This window comes from Chrysemys picta, chromosome 2 (genome assembly GCF_011386835.1).
Source record: "Chrysemys picta bellii isolate R12L10 chromosome 2, ASM1138683v2, whole genome shotgun sequence".
Lineage (NCBI taxonomy): Eukaryota > Metazoa > Chordata > Testudines > Emydidae > Chrysemys > Chrysemys picta.
Genome location: NC_088792.1, coordinates 266,656,907 through 266,672,131, shown reverse-complemented (window position 1 = coordinate 266,672,131; position 15,225 = coordinate 266,656,907). Strand labels below are relative to the sequence as shown.

The window sequence follows — 15,225 nt, the reverse complement described above, 5'->3', positions numbered from 1 at the left end:
CAAGGCTCTGTGCAAAACCAGGAATACACAGTCCCTGCTCCAATGTACTTGCATCCCTTAAAGACAAGAGATACTTACAAAGGGAGAAAGAAAGGAATACAATATGCAAACACTATTTTAAAGAAATCCTGTCAATACATTCACTTGGTAGACTATAAACAGGAGGGAAAAGGCAAAAGGGATGCAAACATATACAAAGCAAATGTGGTTACAAATTGAGATGAACACTAATGGAAATGTTGTGACAGAATTCACCAGCTCTAGTGGCCTTAACAAAAGGAGACAGTGAAATGTAATAAACAAACAACTGTCTTGGATCCCAAGACAAATGTGGCACTAGAGAATGGTTTACACAAACCAAGTAAAAACCACATAATAACCATAAAAGGTAAATATGTCAAAGCTGATCATGTTTAATATATACCTATCTCATAGAACTGGAAGGGACCCTGAAAGGTCATTGAATCCAGCCCCCTGCCTTCACTAGCAGGGCCAAGTACTGATTTTTCCCCAGATCCCAAAGTGGCTCCCTCAAGGATTGAACTCTCAACCCTGGGTTTAGCAGGCCAATGCTAAAACCACTGAGCTATCCTGAAACTGTTTATAAAGTGAAGGATTCCAGGGGCCATGTGGATTCTTCCTGCATAACATCTCTGACAGAGGAAGAGCTTTTCCTCTCCATCCACCCCGCTAAAATTCTGATCTAGATGCTCATCATTTGATGTCTCAAGGCTTTTCCTCTTCTCTACCCTTGAGAAACGCAATCTTGCCCAGCTCACAACCATTCAAAGACAAAGATAATTTCCTGGCTAGTCATTTTGACCATGTCACCCCTCTGTTTACATCCCTCCACTGGCTCTCCCTGCTCAGTCCCATCAAACACAAACTATTTATCTTCACTTCCAAGGCCATTCACAGCCTATCCCCACCTTCGCCTATTATCTTTCTCATAGACCACTGGAGATAGTGACTCACATAGCTGAGCCCAATGGTGCCAAAGCATCTTTGTGCTTTCTCTCATGCTGCCCCTCACATACAGGAGGAGCTCCTGGTAAACCTTTGCAAACATATCTCATTGGCCTCCTTCATAACCCTTCTTAAAACTCTCCATTGCCGTGATACCTACAAAAACTTAGTAATAGGCAACAGGTGTGCTGACATGCTGAGCAGCACTGTCTCAGAGTTTCCTTGTTCCTTCTCCTGTTTGTCTGTATCTACCAGGTGGCTCTTGTAGTCTCTCTGGGGTGGAGACAATCTTTTTGTTTTGTGTTTGTGCAGCACCTAGCAGTGTCCGGGCTACACGCTACCATAATACAAATTAATAATAATAAATTTCAAGTAGAGACAGAAACAATTTTAAAAGTAGCTAATTTGCAGAAACATATTTTGCTGAATAATCCATGTTTCCTTCCCTCATGCCATTTCTTCTCCCTGACTTTCTACCTCCTCATTCCCAGCATTGCTGTGTTAGACACAAGAAAGAGTTTTAATGCCTAAAGTTTCACTACCAGCACTACCAGTAACAGACATGGATACCACACTGTGAGTGATTCTAGCACCTCATGTTGTCCTGAGGATGGCTAAAATTGCTTACATTTGTGCATTTGTAAAAAGTGCCAAAATTTACAGTTTAATTATGGCTTTAACATCTGTGCCTCGGTCTTCCCATCTGTAAAATAAGGAAAATAGTACTTACTTACCTACCAGAGTTATTAGGATGATTAACTAACAAACACTAATGAGGGGAAAGACACTATTTAAGTGCAAAGTATACTGATATAACATAAACCTCCTGAAAGCCTGAGTCTGTGATCAGTTTCATAATTTTTGAAATTTAAATTCCAGGAAAGGGTCACATATTAAAGACCTGATTCTCCACTGCCTTGCACTTTGTACAGCCATTTACACATGTGCAAAGTGAGTGTGAAATGTTATCACTTTGATTTGGTACACAGCATTGAAGAATCAAAAAAGAATCAAGCCTCTGATATTTAAAACTCAGCCTTCCTATTTGTGCTTATTTAATTTTCAGGCCTAGTCAGGTACTTTTTCAGTTATTTGAAAGTACATTTGTTGTCACTGGGATGGCCAAGGATCTGAATGCACCTGCTGGGTGAGGCATTGTTAAAAACAGGCCAGAAGTCATTGCAAAATTATATTGTTAGAAGTTCTGAAAAGAATTTTACACTTTGGAGTTGTGTTTTTATATGGATGGAGGCCTCTGATGAATCAGTTACGTAGTTTGTACAACACAGTTTTCAGCACCTATGAAATGGAAAAGTCAATATTTGGCCCTCCTTTTGTATTATATCCTGGAAAGATACAGTAGAAACTTTGACTAAGAGAGATGTTAGACTTGTTTGTATGTAAATAGCTTTGCTAATTGTGTCCTAAGGGCCAACTTATCTTGCCATACCACATGTTGGATTTCAAGATCAACTTTATTTTTAAAAACTGTTGGACTGGAGTCTGAAAATGCTTTATGTTTAAGACTGGACATCCTCATGGTGCCACAGGTTTTGCAGTGTAGCCACATCCTCGGAACCAAATCCTATCTATCCCCAAACAAGGAGGGACCCATCTGAGGCAGCAGGAATAAGATTTGGGGAGCCCACCCAGTGGTGCAGACTGCTTAAGCGTCCCTAAATCCAGCTCTATGAGGTCTCCTTCATTGTCTCTGCTGGGTTGTGGTGGGAACAAGGAGCCTTACTAAGGCAGAGGGGCAAGGCTAGTGGGTCCAAATGGGAGAACAGCCACAGGATATTGCCCTCTGAGAAGTCAGGTGTAAAAGCAGCAGTGGTGAGTGAAGCCTCAGAGCTGCTTTGCAGTTATTGCTCTAACCCTGCCTATCCTTCTGGGGCCCAAACGGTGGATTCACCAAGCTCAGCCAGTCCAGTATGGTGGGGGAGAGAGGATTTGTCTTGTAAATGAGACTCTTGCACCTTTAGTGCAGCTATTTTCATATATTCATTCAACTATTAAAACTTTGCTCAATGTTACAGAAAGCCAAACTTTGGATCACAACTCTTCGATTGGTTATTTGCATAGAGTCTCTGCTGAGACAGATTTTAACTGTAACCTGTTCCCTGCTCTAAATTGATGAGATTTCTCTTTTGGGTGAACAGGGCTAATTTCATTTCTCTCTGTTGGAACCTTCCTTGCTTTCCCTCCTCCACTCACTCTTCCTGTGCAGAGTTCCCAACTATTGGAGGGTAAGAGGTATCTATGTTATGTCAGTTACCAATCCAAACAGCAGCAGCACTTCTTTCCTCTCTGGGTTGCCATCTCTTTTCCTACCCCAAATCTCTCTAATTTTACATAAATCTCTCTCTTTCCACAGTTGGATAGTCATATCTTTCTTTATTCTCAAACCTCCTTGGATTTCCTGTGTTTCTCCCTGCTGACACCCTTAGTGTCTGTGTGTCATCTTTCCCGTTTCCCTTTGTTTCCATGCATCTCATTCCCCTTCCTTGTTTTAGAGTTTCCCAGAAATGAAGGAGCATGATTGCATATTATTATCCCCATAATATCGCACAATAGCACTTTTCTGGCAGCGCAGGACTGTCTAGATTAAAATATTTTATTTTTCTTTAGATCTAAATTCAGTTTCACTTGGCTGTGGCCACTGCTACTGTGCAGGAACATAAGCATAGTCATGCTGCAGATATTTATCCTCAAGGGCTTTGAAAAATATGGGATTTCAATACACAGTTCAAACCCCTCCTCCCCCAAGTTAGTAGCAAAACCTGACTTTATTTTAAGTATTTATGAATTTGATTAATATTTAAATTTAAAGAAAATTGCAGAGACCTTGAGAGAGAAGCTAAATATTTAAAGAGTAATATATACAAAAAGAAATAAATTACATAAAAATGATGGTAGGATTACACAGTTACAGTTTTGGGAGAGCTTTAATATAATGCAAAAATTAAAGTCCCTAAAGCAAAATAATCTTGGCTACGTTATCCAGTACATATTGAAGTAAATGTGGTTACAGAGCTATAACTAGGAATGCAATTTAGATCATGTTTAATTTGTAGTACATACACTATTTAAAAGCCTAAATGGATAGCTTGAATATTGTATATTCTTGTTTACAAAGAAAAATATGAATAAAAGGTAGTGCACGTATGGAAGTTAGTATTTCTGCAAAGATCTTAACTGTTGCATTTCCTGACATTATTAACATGGCAAGTTAATGTTATGTTTATGTAGGCTTTTTTGGCATTCAATCTTCTAGGGTGCTATTATAGAGTGTACAATTCCTGGAAGCTCAGGTACACTTCTTGAAACCACCACATGAACTAATTCTGCCTTGCTGTTGCCTCTTAACTTTGGCCCTCCCGTTCCCTGTACCAGCCCTCCAATAACTCAGTCTCCCCCACAACAGTATTTATTCAAATGCATAATTATACATTCAAAGTGCTTGGGCTTTGCACTCCAGAACAGACTGGGGTCTACAGACACCAGGATATTTGTCCCAAGAGGAGGAAATGCCCAGACTAGTCCCTGACAACTTTCAGCCAATCCAGGAGTGGAGGCCAATCCACCTCCTTCCTAGTTTCATGGTGTTCTCCTCACCTCATCCATTCAAAAAAAATCTACCATGGTCTCCAGCTCGGGTGATGTGAAAGGGGGAACTGGGAGAGGGAGTTCCTGTCAGACCATTGCACACAGAGCTTCCCCACCCATCCTGATACCTATGAGACAACCTCTGAAGTGCTACCCCTGGGAGACCCACTCTGCTGTTTCAGACTCCCACCTAATTAGGCCTTGTGTGCCTGTTTCTATAGGGTAAAGATGGGTCTACAATCAGTGAACAAAAGGGGCTGCTGGACACCACCACAATAAGGTAATGATAACGTGTCATATGCCTACCTCTGCGAACTGCCCATGCCAAAAACACTGCAGTGGGAGAATGAGTAAAGAGTCCAGCATACAAGAAATGGCAAAGCCAGGCTGCCTGAGCAGTGTTAATTCTGCCCTCAGTGCATGGGCATGATTATTACTTGATCTTCAATTCCTTGATAATAGGGTATTTCTCAAACAAAATATAAATAAATATACATGCATTTTAACAGTCTTGCTACACACATGTAGCTTCCTGTAGCTGTGTTGATTGAAAGAAAATTGTTTTCTACATGGTGGCTGTAATTATTAAAACACATGTCTTATTATATTAAAGGTCTAATAGCGTGAGCTACAGAAGTGCCGAACATTGACTTAAATGGAGTGAGTTAATGAGAGCTGCAGATCCCCAGGACCTTTCAAAATCAAACCATACATCAATAAAGATATATGGAACCATAATGTTACTAAAAATACTATAAGTGTACAACAATGAAGAACTTGAAAAGGATGGAAATACACATACCTCCTTCATGATGAATATTTATGCCACAAACTAAATGTTGCCCTTTTCTCTACTATGGTGCATACATGCTTGCTCAATAGTGCCCTGGCTCTGGAGACAGTGGCTTCAAGACAGCTCAAGAGCTTATAAAATAAGAGGAATATAAAAATGTAGGTCACCACAATGTCATAGAAGGAAAGTGGTTAAACGTTATTGAAGTTACACCTACTCCAGAGTTTACTTTTCTAGATCATAGGCAAATTTTAGTAAGCAACCAGATAGGTGTGGGTTCAGATATTCTAATGTTTCTCGTTACTCCGTGGGCCAACTATGGCCCATGGACACTAAGGACACAAAGCATGAGAAAACAAGGGGCCTGTGGACTGGAAAAAGACTACCTGTCAGGGATTTGGCAATGGTAAACCATTATTGAACTCATCCTGTGCAGAAGGGCAAGACAGCAGACAGGTATGACTTGTCAGAGAGAGCATGTATGCAGCCAGGGAGCAATATAAGACCCCAGAACACCTTCACTAAAATAAAGGACCCACCTACTGAAGCAGCTTTTTGTTGCCAGAGGAAAGGTAATTTGTAAACTAAGTTATCATGAGGATAGCTATATTGTTGGAAACAAAAAACTCACAGCAACCGTGACACCCTAATCCCTTCTCAAAACAATGTTGAAATTAACATGATTCATTGCCACCTACTGGGACATACATAATTTAGGACCAGATCCTGAAGTTCTTATTCAGGCAAAACTCCCATTGACTTCAATTGTATTACATATTAATACAACTATATATTCTGATTATTACATTTCTTTAAACCTGACTAACACTGTCCAAACTATAACTAGTAAAGGCTATGATACCCTCCCCCAGAGAAACCCATCTTGCTAGGAAATCCGGTGACATACACTTCACATAGTTGCCTACCCGGAGATGCATTGGGACCCTAGTGAGGAGACAGGTTTGCAGCTTCCAAACCCCAGTCCTGTAGAAGGCTGGACCCTCTGCACTGCTCCTCTGGGCCTCCTTCCAACTGAGATCATGGTTTCTTCAGGAGCTATGCTCCCATTGGTCATGCATTCTTGCAGCAGTAATTTAGTCAGATATTTGCTTAGATAGCCACTACTTCTAAAAGTAGAAGGAACTATTGGGTCCTAAACGGTTATTATTATAGCTAATAAAGGTACGTGGCATGACCCACCATCACCTTATACATCCACAAAGAATTTTTAATGAAGTTATTTCAAATATGTGAATGAAGTCACACACACTGATCTGGTTTACAAATAAACCGAGAGTATAATTATAAACACCTAATTTTCATAGGGGTTTTTTTTGCATAGCCCTGTACCCCTCTTGTGTTTTCCTTTTATTCTGTCACGCCTGAGGTATGCAGTCATCTAAGTTCCTGCTAAGGTGCACGCCTGTACAGCCACGCAGGATGCCATGAAAGGCCGCGCACTTAACTCCTCCAGCCCCGGAGCGGCTGCGGCAGGGAGAGGCGCCCCTCCTGCAGCCCCAGCCCAGGTGCTGCTGTGGGGAAAGAGGGCTGGGGGGGGAGTCCTCTTTCCCCAGCCCCACCCCAAAGCCCGCACCCCCAACCAGAGCCCTCGCCCCCTTGCCCCTCAACCCTCTGCCCCAGCCCTGAGCCCCCTTCCACACTCCAAGCCCCTCAGCCCTACCCCTGCCACCCATCATCTCCATATTGGTGCACATAGCAAAATTAATTCTGCACACGGATGCAAAAAATCAGAGGGAATACTGACAGTCATCCTGAAGTATCCCATGCATCTGAAGAAGTGAGTTTTTTTTTACCCACTAAAGCTTATGCCCAAATAAATCTGTTAGTCTTTAAGGTGCCACCAGACTCCGTGTTGTTTTTGTGGATACTGACTAACACGGCTACCCCCTGATCCTGAAGTATGTAGCACTTACTCATACACATTTTATCCACATAATCACTAGTCACTAAATCATCTCCTCTAAGATCTTATGTAATGTTTGTAAGCATCACTAAGAACTGACTACAGTATCAGAGGGGTAGCCGTGTTAGTCTGAATCTGTAAAAAGCAACAGAGGGTCCTGTGGCACCTTTGAGACTAACAGAAGTACTGGGAGCATAAGCTTTCGTGGGTAAGAACCTCACTTCTTCAGATGCAAGTGACTACAGTATGTTTCTTCAGAATCTGTTTTTATTGTAATTTTCTAGCATCAGTTTGTCTGTTCTATACACATCTATAATACCTTTATTGTAATATCTTCCTCTTTGAGGCAACCAGGCAAGTTGTTTATATACTTCTCTTAGATGGGAAAAGAAAAGGAAACCACAAATATACCATTGGCCAAAACTTGTCTACCACCCCGTTTGCTACTATATATTGGCGGCCCTTATTTTCTGAAACAAAATGTGCAGCTAACAAACCTATTCTGTTGCCCAGACGATCTAGACAGTGAAAAAATAAGACACAAATATTTGTATCAGAGGGGGATACAAATTCAGAGATAAACCTAGGCCCGAATCCTGGAATCAGATTCACAAGAGTGGATCCTTCCATCCATGTGGATCCCCATTGATTTATAGGGATACAGACTGTCTTTATTTTCTCTGGTAGCATCATGTAAAAATAAGTAACATATTATTACTATAGCAGGATGGCTTGCCCCATGGGCTGGAGAACCTGCGGGTAAGCCAGCCCTGATTACAGAATGAGCCCCATCTATATAGATGCTACAGGGAGCAAAAGGGCTCCTGCAGGACTCCAAGTCAGCAGGAGGGAAATTCAGGAATCTGCAGGAAATGTTTATTTAAGAAGCCCTTTGAGGGGAAAATCATTGGCGGGTAGGGTGACCAGGTGTCTGTTTTTCGACTGGAACACCCGGTCGAAAAGGGATTCTGGAGGCTCTGCTGACCAGTCCATTGACTGTCTGGTTGGCGGCGCCGCAGAGTGGGGCTGGCAGGCTCCCTGCTAGCCTCCGTGCCGCGCAGCTCCTGGGAAAAAGCGGCATGTCCCCGCTCCAGCTTATACACATAGGGGCAGCCAGGGAACTCTGCACGCTGCCCCTGCCCTAAGCACCATCCCCGCAGCTCCCGTTGGCCAGGAACTGTGGCCAATGGGAGCTGTGGGGGCGGCGCCTGCAGCCAGGGCAGCACACAGAGCCGCCTGGCCGTGCCGCCGCGTAGCAGCCAGAGGGGGGACATGCCGCTGCTTCCAGGAGCTGCCTGGGGTAAGTTCCTGGAAGGACCACTTTTCACAGACACCCCTGTGCCCCAGACCTGATCCCCCTCCTGCCCTCCAAACCCATCAATCCCAGCCCAGAACACCCTCCTGCACCCCAAACTCCTCATCCCCAGTCATACCCCAGAGCCTGCACCCCCAGCTAGAGCCCCCCCACATCCCAACCCCCACTCCAGCCCAGAGCCCCTTCCCACACCCTGTACCCCTCAGCTCCAACCCCCCAGCCCAGAGCCCCTCCTGAACCCTAAGCCCACCCATCCCTGGCCCCACCCCAGAGCCCACACCCCCACCTGGAGCCCTCACCCCCTCTTGCATCCCAAGCCACTGCCTCAGCCTGAAGCCCCCTCCTGCACCCCACCCCCCTGAGCCAGCCCAGTGAAAATGAGCAAGTGGGTGAGGGTGGGGAGAGTGAGTGACAGAGGGATGGGGGAATGGAGTGAGCAGGGGAAGGGTGGTCGGTTTTGTGCGAGTAAAAAGTTGGCAACCCTATTGGCAGGGCACCACCACAGCAGCACCCCTGGCCATAATGGGTGCATGGGAGGTGGCTGACCCCACTACAACTTCTGCAGCAATGGTGAGGCGAGTTTCCAAGGGCCAGATTTTTAAACATATTTAGGTGCATAAAGGTGCAGAGGGGTGCCTAGTGGCATTTTCAAGAGAGCCTAACTCAGTGGTTCTCAAACTTTTATACTGGTGACCCCTTTCACATAGCAAGCCTCTGAGTGTGACCCCCCCTAATAAATTAAAAACACTTTTTTATATAATTAACACCATTATAAATTCTGGAGGCAAAGCGGGGTCAGGGGTGGAGGCTGACAACTTGTGACCCCCCATGTAATAACCTCGTGACCCCTGAGGGGTCCCGACCTCCAGAGAACCCTGACCTAACTCCTATTGCCTATCTGCCTCTTTAAGCACTTAAGTACCTTTAAAAACTTGGCCCCAACAGCTGAAGCTAAGATTCCTAAGCTAATTCCTAAGAAAATGTATACATACCAGTTTAGAATAAGAACCAAAACCCATGGGCCAGATCTTCATCTGATGCAAATCAGCAATGCTTCACTTACTCTGGAACTACACCAATTTAAACCAGCTGAGGATCTGGCCAGCATAAGTAACCTAAAAAAACAACTACTAGCTATGAAAATGTCTTCTGAACTAGCATCTTAAAACTGAAGAGGATTCCTAAACATTCTGCTTTAGTGGTAATTACACCTCTACCCCGATATAACGCTGTCCTCGGGAGCCAAAAAATCTTACCGCGTTATAGGTGAAACCGCGTTATATTGAACTTGCTTTGATCCACCAGAGTGCGCAGCCCACCCCCCCCCCCCCACCCCCCCCGGAGCACTGCTTTACCGCGTTATATCTGAATTCGTGTTATATCGGGTCGTGTTATATCAAGGTAGCGGTGTATTTTCTTAGTTTAACTGCCATCGACATACACATTTAAAACACAAACTGATCTTAGTAATAACCATTAGTCTGAATATTTGACTTCGATTGAGATGAAATCAAGGAACTTTGGTTCTCATCTTAACAGCTCCCAGATCAAGCAATGTTTTCAAAATTATGAATGAAAAATGTTAAACCAGCATTTTAAATGATTTGCTGAAAATTTGAAGAAAACTTCTGGCATACTGCTATTACGTCTTTCTGATTATACCACTATCATACAATCGTCTGTATTTCCTGAATCACAAGTTATGTTAACAGTGAGAATTGGGAAGCTTTAAAATTTTCTTCTTTATTGCTGTGAGAGATGCATAGGAATTTGGTCAACTGATCCAAAATTAAAAAAAAAAAAACCTATAAAAAACGGACTGTGTTAGACTCAAAGTCTTTCTGCATTATTCCAAGAGACTAAAAAAACCTGGATCTTAATGGAGGTTTATTCTATCCATCTAACTTAATCATTTTATAGTGTCAATCATATTTGACACACTGGACCAGAAATCTATTAAAATCTGATTTTAATTATTATTCCTCTTCTGGTTTTGCCTTTTAAAACCTCTTTGCTGACTTGCTGTCACCTTCCCCAGAGTCCTCAGATAGTACAGCTATGACCAAATTAGAAGACCCTAACCAGAATGGAATAGAAAGCTGCCCCTGGACTGTAGCAGTCTCAGTAACTATCACAAGGAATGATAGATAACTCATTATCCCAGGCCTGCAATACTATTTACATATAGCCCAATTCCTAGCTGAAACAGCAGAGCTGAGCAGCTGTGACAGGCTGAAAGCAGGAGTTTGTAAGAATCTAATTGAAGCACACACAAAAACCCTTCATTTCCCAAATGTGTGTGGTTTAGCAGGTCTGACAGAGGTATGTGTGTGCACTGATAATTTGGGTTTAGAGAGGGTGAGGCACACAAGTTCACAGAGGTTGCAGTTCTAATTCTGCCGTCACTTACGTCAGGTTTACACCATTGACATCAGTGGAGTTACTTCTGCTTTACACCAGTGGGAGACCAGAATCAGACCCTATAGGATTGCACCTGTGCAACCGAGAGCAAAATTTGAGCCATTGAATTAAATTGAGTTAATCCAGATTTACACCGCTGTGAAGTAAAAAAAAAAAACCTGCCCATTTAACAGCAATTTCCTTAAATACGGGAGCAAAGGAGTTTCCCCTTTTTAGGGTGACCAGACAGCAAGTGTGAAAAGTCAGGACGGGGGTGGGCGGTAATAGGAGCCTATATAAGAAAAAGACCCCAAAATCGGGACTGTCCCTATAAAATCGGGATATCTGGTCACCCTCCCCCTTTTAGAGTCTGTAGCAATGTTTGTGCGGGAGGAAGGAGCCATCTCCTACCGTAGCTGCTCCCCAGTGAGCAAGACCTCAGCCATGTGCTCCAGTTCAGCCGCCTTCTGCTGCATGCTGCCCATGTCCTCCTCCATCGCTGCCAGCCTGCCGGGGACATACAACACAACAGGGCTAAGGGAGGCTGCAGCTCTCAGCACTGGATGGCGGGGCTGGTTTATTATGCTTGTTAAATGACAACGAGGTTAGGTTAAATGACAACATAAATACATCCCAACCCCTCCCCCACCCCTGTTAAAATCCCCTTCCTTCCCTGCAAATTTAGTAACTAAACAGATCCTTAATCTGCACCGCACACATCTTAAAGGGAACATTTCAGCCCAATTCCAGTCTCCTGCAGGCTATGCCCCGTTTTAATCAAGTCCCATCGATCGGTTAGTTTGATTGCGTTTCCCAGCGCTGCAAAGCGGCATGGGTGATTTTTAGTTTGCAGCACATCGCTGCATGGCTACTGGTCTGGCTTCTCCAAACAGCGAGCTGAGCTTTTAAACTCCTGCATGCAATTTATTTTTGACAGCTCAAAGGAAACACGCTTTCTGCTCAGCTTCCCGACCCTTTGCAAAAAGCCTTTCTGAGGAGACGGACTTCCCCGTCTGCTTATTTCCAGGGACACTGCGCCACTGCCAGTTGCTAACAGAAGATCCACGCCTCACTTTCGCTTACCTTTGTGCGGGTCACCTTTCCCTTGTGGAGATAACGACAGATCCCACCAATTTCCTTGTTACTGTGTCACAGCCAGAGAGAGAGACACATGGTTGCAGCAGCAGGTCCAGCCAAGGCAGCAGCGTCCCCCTCTGTCTATCACATTGCTCGCTACTACTTCTCCAGCATGGAAGAGACTGAATGTCACAGCCAAAGCCGTAGCAGCCAAGGTTGGGGGGCGGAGGGGGGAGAGAGGGGAGGCCCTATGTTTATCATAAGCGACCTTTGAGACAGCAGCGTGCAGCCCAAGCTGCCGAGCAAGAGCAGAGGTGCTCTGAGGACTCACGATACAGCTAACACAGCCTCCCCTGCTCCCCACCCTCTTGCAAGGAAAACTCCAGCTGTTCCTGTCCTCACTCCACACAGAGTTTTTCCTTCCTGCATTTCTTTCTCTACAACAATTAAAAATAAGTGTGTGTGTGGGGGGGGGGGGGGAGAGCAGAAAAAATAGACTGATCCTTTAGAACCAAATTCCCCCTGCCCTACTCTAATTTTGCCTTGACCCCTTGTAGTGAGTGCAGAGCTCCCAGTGTGATCCTCCTCCTAAATCACCCTAGACTTTTCCTTCTGAGGCTCCCGCAGCTAGTGTTTCTTTCCCTTGCTCAGTATAGGGGTCTTTAGTGTCAGAAGGAAATGGAGAAAGAAGAAACCCAGCCAAGAGTGCAGAATTGTGCTAGTCTGTGCTGCAGTACCTGGCAGAAAGTACAGCGCTGCTCCGGTTGCACAGAATGTATCTTGGCAACTGTTTTTGGGTATTTGCAAAGAGGAATCGAAGTCCAAATTCTGAGCACTCCGGCCTAAAATCTCTAGCACTTTGTATTCCTGGTCACCTGTTAGGTAAACTCTAAGTGGGGTATTCATCAGAAACAGCTCCCCACTCCCAGTTCTTTGCATTCCCAGTCAAAAGAGGGTGCTAAATTCTAACAGATACAGAGAAACCCACAGAAACTTCCCACATGGGAAACAGATTTCAAGTGCATCTATAGTGCATCTTGCAGAGTCTGCTTTCACCCTATTCACTTAGGGTTGCCAACTTTCTAATTGCACAAAAAGGAACACCCTTTCCCTGCCACCCCGAGGCCCCACCCTCCATCACTCGCTCTTCCCCACCCTCACTCACTTTCACTGGACTGGGGGCTGGGGTGAGGGCTCCAGCTGGGGGTGCGGGCTCTGGGTTAGGGCTGAGGGATTTGGGGTGCAGGAGGGGGTTCCTGGCATGGGCCAAGGGGTTTGGAGTGCAGAAGGGGGTGCAGGCTCTGGGAGGGGGCTCAGGGCTAGGGGAAGGGGATGGGGTCTGTGAGGGAGTTTGGGTGCAGGAGGGGGTTCTGACCTGGGGTAGGGGGTTGGGTGGAGGTGGGGGTGTGGTATCTGGAAGGGAGTTAAGGTACGGGGGGTTCTGACCTGGGGCAGGGGGTTTGGGGTGCGGACTCCAGCTGGGCAGCGCTTACCTCAGGCAGCTTCCAGTCAGTGATGCAGCAGGGCGAAGGCAGGCTTCCAGAAGTAGTCGGCATGTCCGGCCCCTAAGCGGAGGCACAGCCAGGCGGCTCTACGCTATGTGTGCTGCCCACGCCTGCAGGTGTTGCCCACACAGCTCCCATTGGCTGTGGTTTCCAGCCAATGGGAGCTGCGGAGCTGGCGCTGGGGGCGGGGGCAGCACGCTGAATCATAAAATATCAGGGTTGGAAGGGACCTCAGGAGGTCATCTAGTCCAACCCCCTGCTCAAAGCAGGACCAATCCCCAACTAAATCATCCCAGCCAGGACTTTGTCAAGCCTGACCTTAAAAACCTCTAAGGAAGGAGATTCTACCACCTCCCTAGGTAACCCATTCCAGTGCTTCACCATCCTCCTTGTGAAAAAGTTTTTCCTAATATCCAACCTAAACTTCCCCCACTGCAACTTGAGACCATTACTCCTTGTTCTGTCATCTGGTAACACTGAGAACAGTCTAGAGCCATCCTCTTTGGAACCCCCTTTCAGGTAGTTGAAAGCAGCTATCAAATCCCGCCCCTCATTCTTCTCTTCTGTAAACTAAACAATCCCAGTTCCCTCAGCCTCTCCTCATAAGTCATGTGCTACAGCCCCCCAATCATTTTTGTTGCTCTCTGCTGGACTGTTTCCAATTTCTCCACATCCTTCCTGTAGCGCGGGGCCCAAAACTGGACACAGTACTCCAGATGTGGTCTCACCAGTGTCGAATAGAGAGGAATGATCACATCCCTGAATCTGCTGGCAAGGCCCCTACTTATACAGCCCAAAATGCCATTAGCCTTCTTGGCAACAAGGGCACACTGTCGCCTCATATCCAGCTTCTCGTCCACTGTAACCCCTAGGTCCTTTTCTGCAGAACTGCTGCCTAGCCATTCGGTCCCTAGTCTGTAGCAGTGCATGGGATTCTTCCGTCCTAAGTGCAGGACTCGGCACTTGTCCTTGTTGAACCTCATCAGATTTATTTTGGCCCAATCCTCTAATTTGTCTAGATCCCTCTGTATGCTATCCCTACCGTCCAGTATACCTACCACTCCTCCCAGTTTAGCGTCTGTTGTCAGTGGCTACCGGCGTGGTGCTCTGCTCTTGTTCGATGATGATAACAGTTGGCTGCGTGCGTGTTCCCTCTGTGTGCTGCCCCAGTTCTGCACAGATAGCTGACATAGCAAACCCCAGGAGAACCCCCAAAGACCACAGACTCTAGTAAGGTACTAAGGAACCCGAGCCAGGTTTATTGTCAAACGAAGCACAGTAATAGTTTCCCGTGGACTCTACAAAACATACTATGAATTTGCAATGGACCGGCTCAGTCAGTGGCGGGACTTTCCACTGCCCCCTATGCCCGACAAAGATGTGCAGTCTGGGCCCTACTTTTATACAGTTACAGGACAGATTACTCATTCCTATTGACGTATTGAAGTACAGCCTCTTTACTCATTGGGGGCTGTCTTCCTCTTTGATCATGTTGGTTCAAACAAACCTATCCATCATGTTGTCCTTTTGACCCTGTCTTTAAGATGCACCTGCCTGTTCCTTGTTAGCTCTGTGGAGAGTTCTGATGCCATCTTAGCACAAGTTCCTCTTATTAACACTTATGTGTGGATGCACCTGC

At 45.4% G+C, this 15,225-nt stretch overlaps 1 protein-coding gene across 6 annotated transcripts in view; it reads right to left on the bottom strand.

The window, feature by feature from the left end:
* DEPTOR (DEP domain containing MTOR interacting protein) overlaps positions 1 to 12,440 on the bottom strand; it is a 111,911-nt gene extending 99,471 nt beyond the window's left edge. For 2 of the 6 annotated variants that reach the window (XR_010598973.1, XM_065586069.1), the window contains exons 1-2: positions 12,088 to 12,440; positions 11,416 to 11,511 (exon numbers count right to left, since the gene is read on the bottom strand). Coding sequence is in view for 4 of the 6 variants with exons in the window: in XM_065586069.1 (XP_065442141.1) it covers positions 11,416 to 11,501 (86 nt within the window). In the remaining 2 variants the exon portion in view is untranslated. The other 4 variants (XR_010598974.1, XM_005303372.5, XM_065586070.1 and 1 more) reach the window with 2 other exon arrangements.
* Positions 12,441 to 15,225: the final 2,785 nt, after the last annotated feature.